Genomic DNA, 5,014 nt, shown 5'->3' on the forward strand with positions numbered 1-5,014 from the left:
CGCCCGCCCGAGCTGCCGAAGGAGCTGCCTGACGCCTGGAGCTTCGGCATCACAACTCACCTCCTTGACCCGCTCCAGCAGCGGCTCGAGCCAGTCCACGTTGCACTCGCAGTGGCTGTCCAGGAAGGTGAGCACGTCGGCCGTGGCGGCGTCCGCACCGTGGACTCTCGACCTCATGAGACCTGTGGCACACAGAGTCCGTCAATGTCAGCCCTTGTGCTGTCAGCTCGACACAGACGGCTATGGTCCATCGCGCGCTTAGGGATCGTCTAAAAAGTATACGTCCATTTTTCTCAGGGGCAAGTTACGGGAGCTCGGCGCCTGTGAAACTTGGGGTAGGCCGCCCCGCAGTGCATGCATGCACTGCATACGAAATGTTGCCTACCTATCAGGCGCTATGAGAGCTTACAGAGGCTGAACTTGGCAGATTCGTAACCGGCGAACGACGGACGTACTTTCTGGATGATCCCTTATTAACGATTCTCACTCCACCCACACTTACCTTCCCGCTTCTCGTTCCTGATGACCCTGACCTTCTGGATCTTGGCCAGCTCCTCGCCGTCGGAGGCTGCAACAAGCAGGGTGCACTTCACAGTCAAGGTGGTCTGGCCCGGGCCGAGCCGCCAGGCCCCGCCGAACCACACAGGCGAACCGCGCAAGAGGAGAGACTTATGGAGTGCGTGTTTATTGCGAGAGAGAGAAATGCGACGGGGGCTCGGTGCTAGCCCCCCTCACCTTGTCTCACTCGCTCTCGCAGCGTCCGTCCGTCCGTCTCTCTCGCACTCACACCGCGGTATGGTGGCGAGCGCGCAATTAATGGGCTGTGCTCTACTCGCTTGCGCCGCTCTGTGCGCCGTAAAGTCAGTCCCGGCGATCGCGCGCTCGACTGGCTGCCCGCCCGGCGGCCCGCCCGGGGCACTGCCAATAAGGCGGCGCGTCGGATATAAATCGAAATAAATCGTTGTGCACTTGCACCGCGGCGTGCACTTTAACTCACGGTTGTCGCTGAAGTCGTCCACCAGGATGATCTCCTTGATGAGGTGCTCCGGGCTGCGGTTCAGCACACTGGAAAAAAACAATCGCAACATTAAGTCAGCACAATGACGACATTTTGTCAGTAAAAACGACATAGCATTGGTGGAATGACAACATTTTTGTCAGCAAAATGCAATGACGGGGATTGGTTGATACCTGACGACGGTGCGGAGCAGGGTGGAGCGCGCCTCGTTGTGGAAGGTGATGATGACGGAGGTGGGCGGCAGGTCCTTGGTGGCGTACTTCTTCTTGTGGCACCTGGGAGGGACAGAGACGGAGCGGCCATGAGTCAAGAGCACAACGCGCTCACGCCACACAGCGGAGCAAGGTAAACAATGTTGCTCGGAAAAAACATACAAAATAACATGGAAAATAATAACGCAAAGAGACGACGCTAATACAGGAACACCCTGGAGGGAGATTTTGTCGCTTGTGGTTTGTTCGTTCCGGACCGAATACAACCCCCCGGGGCCGCAGAGACCAGGTAGGTGGCCACACACACGCCCCCGCACAGCCCTGCTGCTGGCGACAGGCATATGCATAACAAAGGACTCTCATGCATAAAATTGTATTTATTTTTTGGCGCGACGCAGAGCAGGTGACGCTCGGCGAGGGCATAATGACTAAATTCACATTCATTATGCATCTGGCCTGTGTGGCCGAGCGGGCGCGGGCAGCGCGGTGCGGGGCGGGGCGGCCCCGACCACCCCTGCGGCACTGCTCGGAAGCCGTACAACGCACACTATTCAGCAGAACACAAATGAGGGTAGCAGGCCGGCACTGCACCCCCCGCGCGCGCACGAGTGAGAGAGAGAGAGAACGCACGAGGAAATGAAAAGGACAACGTATGGGGTGGGTCAGGGCACACGTGACAGTCAAAACAGCAGCAGGGCGTGACACCCCCGAGCGACCGCGGCAGGCGGCGCGGGGTATGCGAAAATGTCACATGATTTCTGATCCAGTGTTCTGGTGGTGACCCCCTTTCACCCCAATGGCCCCAATGACCCCAATGGCCACCCAGTATACAGCGGAGCAGTAAGTTGTTATTGCGACGACACCACGAAAAAAGAAGAAGGGCGCGGGAAAACTCAAACTGCTCGCCTCGAAAAGAACCGGCGCGTGTGTGGTTTGTAAACGGCCGGCCCCTTTCTTGCACCGCAAAAACGCGCGCTAGTGCGGTGTGCTGTCTTAAGACGCGTGCGGTCCTCGAGCTCGCCCTCAGCCCCCTCCCTACAAACACACACACACACACACACCTACTGGACGCGGTGAAGGGAATGGAAGGTTGCGCCGTCGGCATGCACACACACCACTCGCGGGCTCACGAGGGACCCGCTGCCACCGCCGTCCTGCAAGTGCGGCGTGAAAGTGAAAACCCATACGGGGAATGCGGCTCGGGTAAGGCGGGCATGGCGAGCCTACAGGCCAGCCGCATGGGCAGTCCCGTCGCGTCTCTACGAGTCCTGCTGCTGCCGCTGGCTGTCCTCTGTACGGGAATCGGTCTGTGTGTGAGAGGGAGTGAATGTGCGGCCGAGTGTGCGTGTGTGTGTGCACAAACAAGGCGAAGCGAGGCAAGCGCGCAAGACAGCCCGCCGGCGCGGCTGTGCTCTGTACCTTTTTGCTCCCCGTACTCTACGCACGGCTACCCTCGTCAGTACCCTCTCAGGCGCCGGCCTGGCTGCCTGACTACCCATACGGTCGTTTTCGAATGAAAAAGACCAAAATAAAGACACACGCGCGCACGCCGCTCCGCACCTTATCGGGCACACAGGGTGCACTATCGTGTCGTGTATAGGGGAATGTTTCACTACACGTGTATGTGCACCACAATCGCCTGAAACGACATGCCCGGCAACGCAAGGCAATGAGCAAACACCGACGCAAACACACAGACAAACAAACACACACTACACGCTCTCGCGCGCAGAGTGAAGGGCACACCGTGTCGTCCTGGAGGTGGTCACGTATGGTCACCTCCCTCCTACACAGAGAGGCGCGCGTGCATAGCCCATGCAGAGCAGCGGCGCCCAGAGGGGGCCCACCTCCGGCGAGGAGAGCACTCGCGCGGGGCCACCTGGGCCCTGGGCCGGCCCCAGCGTTGCGAAGTGCTAGTTGCCCGCCCCGCCCCGCCTCCTCCTCAGCGCCGGCCACACCAGCCTCACCTACGCCGCCGCTCGCCGCTCTCCACCACATCGCGTGCAGTCTCGCATTGCATTACCGCACCGAGCTGACCCGCGGCCGCGCGCGTCTCAGGTGGCACCGAAAGGGAAAGGGAGAGAGAGGACGAGACGGGCCGGCGGGCCGGCGGACCGGGCCGCAGGCGGCGCCCCGACGGGCAATCAATCGTTAACATCGCGCGGGTCTTCCCTTTTAATAACGACCTCACGCTACGTAACGCTTCCGTTTCAAACAACTTTTAAGAGAACAGTTAGTTTCGAACTTTTTCTCTCCATACTTTTTCCTTCATTTTTTTAGTTGGCAGGTGGCAGGGGGCACAAGGGCCTATGCTGAGGCCATAAAGGAAAGCCGCAGCCCTGGAGGATCAGGCAACGAGGAAAAGGGGGGGGGGGGGGCTAGATATAGGGAGCAGCTGGATCTGGTCGGATCTGGTGTCCCGTCTGCGTCTGGAGCCCTCCTCCTCTCGTGTCCTGGGCGCGAGTCCCGCGCCCGCAGCCTGGAGCGGCCGCTGGAACGCACGCCGGTGCGCACGGCCGTGGCCGCCCTCGCGTGACGCCTTGCGTAACGCCTCCAGGGCGGACGGCCCGCTGGAGCCTGGAGCCTCCAGGTGGCAGGCGCCACCCTCGGCGCTCTAGTCAGGGCGCCCACTGGAGCACAGGTTATACCGGCCGCGCCGGGCGTTGATGGACGCGCCTGACGCGTCACGCCACCGTACACGTACACTTCTCCAGACCAGGGATTTTAAAGTTCGAAATTTTTCCGGACAGAGTGGAAAATAACCGTCAAGAAAAAATCGGAAAATTTTGAAATATTTCAAAAATAAATTGAGAAAAAAAGTGAAACTTAGGAAAAAATTAAGAGATTTAAAAAAATCTCCAGACGCCACTTGCTTCTTCTCCGACTCCGACCACTGTCCGCCACCTTATCCAGGCTACCGCGCGTCCATTTCTCCAGCCAGCCAACAAATACTACAACCCGCCCACTTCTCCAGCCGGCTGACACCCGCGCTTGCCGGGATATAAATGTTGCCACTCTCCCTCTTCGTGACGTCCACACCGTCCTGGTTGGTGCTGCTTAAGGTCCAAGTCGTGCTCCCAGCGCGTGCGAAACGTCGCGGCATGGCGTGGCGTGGCACCGGCGTGTCCGTCCGGCAGTGTGGGAAGGCGTGGCGGGGTGTGGCATGGCGTGGCGGGGCGGGGCCGTGTCCGTCCGGCATGCCGTATCGTGTGGCTGGGTACGGGCAGTGTGCCGGCCGCGAGTCTCTCCTACCCCTCCCCCCCTGTCTCTCTCTCTCTCTCTCTCTCGCTCTCACACGGGGTGCGAGTCCTGTTTATCGGATCGCTCAGCACGGGAGAAAGCCCCGCCATGTCGCCGCCTCACCGCGACAAAAATCAATAATCATTGTACCGCCTGTGCTTCGTGCGCGGAGCTCCGCTAGCGCGCGCGGCCGCCGAAGCCCTGCATGCCCTGCATGCGGCGGAGCAGAGCGGGGCCGCGCGCACAGCGAGCATACTTCAGAGCAGGCGGGGGCGGAGCGCGGGGCGGGACAGGCCGCGGGACCGGCTGAGCAGCCGTCTGATTCAGAAGAGCGTTCAAGAGGGGCTCTCCTATACCTGCCCTATCAGTGCAACAAAGGACGGAGACGGAGCTATACGGGAGGTATAGGAGAGCCCCTCTGGAGCGCTCTTCTGAATCAGACGACGGGCTGCGATGGCCGCTTCCTCTTGGACTGCGGGTTTTACAGCACCATCCACCTCTCTCTCTCTCTCTCTCTCTCTCTCTCTCTCTCTCTCTCTCTCTC

General features: G+C 60.2%; 1 protein-coding gene across 1 annotated transcript in view; it reads right to left on the minus strand.

The window, feature by feature from the left end:
- Nucleotides 1-5,014, minus strand: part of LOC113218348 (polypeptide N-acetylgalactosaminyltransferase 2-like) — an 88,802-nt gene that overhangs the window by 10,774 nt on the left and 73,014 nt on the right. The window contains exons 3-6 of the mRNA XM_052272614.1: nucleotides 1,192-1,293; nucleotides 998-1,065; nucleotides 503-568; nucleotides 4-182 (exon numbers count right to left, since the gene is read on the minus strand). Coding sequence (XP_052128574.1) covers nucleotides 4-182; nucleotides 503-568; nucleotides 998-1,065; nucleotides 1,192-1,293 — 415 coding nt within the window. The remainder of the gene's footprint in view (nucleotides 1-3; nucleotides 183-502; nucleotides 569-997; nucleotides 1,066-1,191; nucleotides 1,294-5,014) is intronic.

This window comes from Frankliniella occidentalis, unplaced genomic scaffold (assembly GCF_000697945.3).
Source record: "Frankliniella occidentalis isolate FOCC.00 unplaced genomic scaffold, Focc_3.1 Scaffold213, whole genome shotgun sequence".
Lineage (NCBI taxonomy): Eukaryota > Metazoa > Arthropoda > Insecta > Thysanoptera > Thripidae > Frankliniella > Frankliniella occidentalis.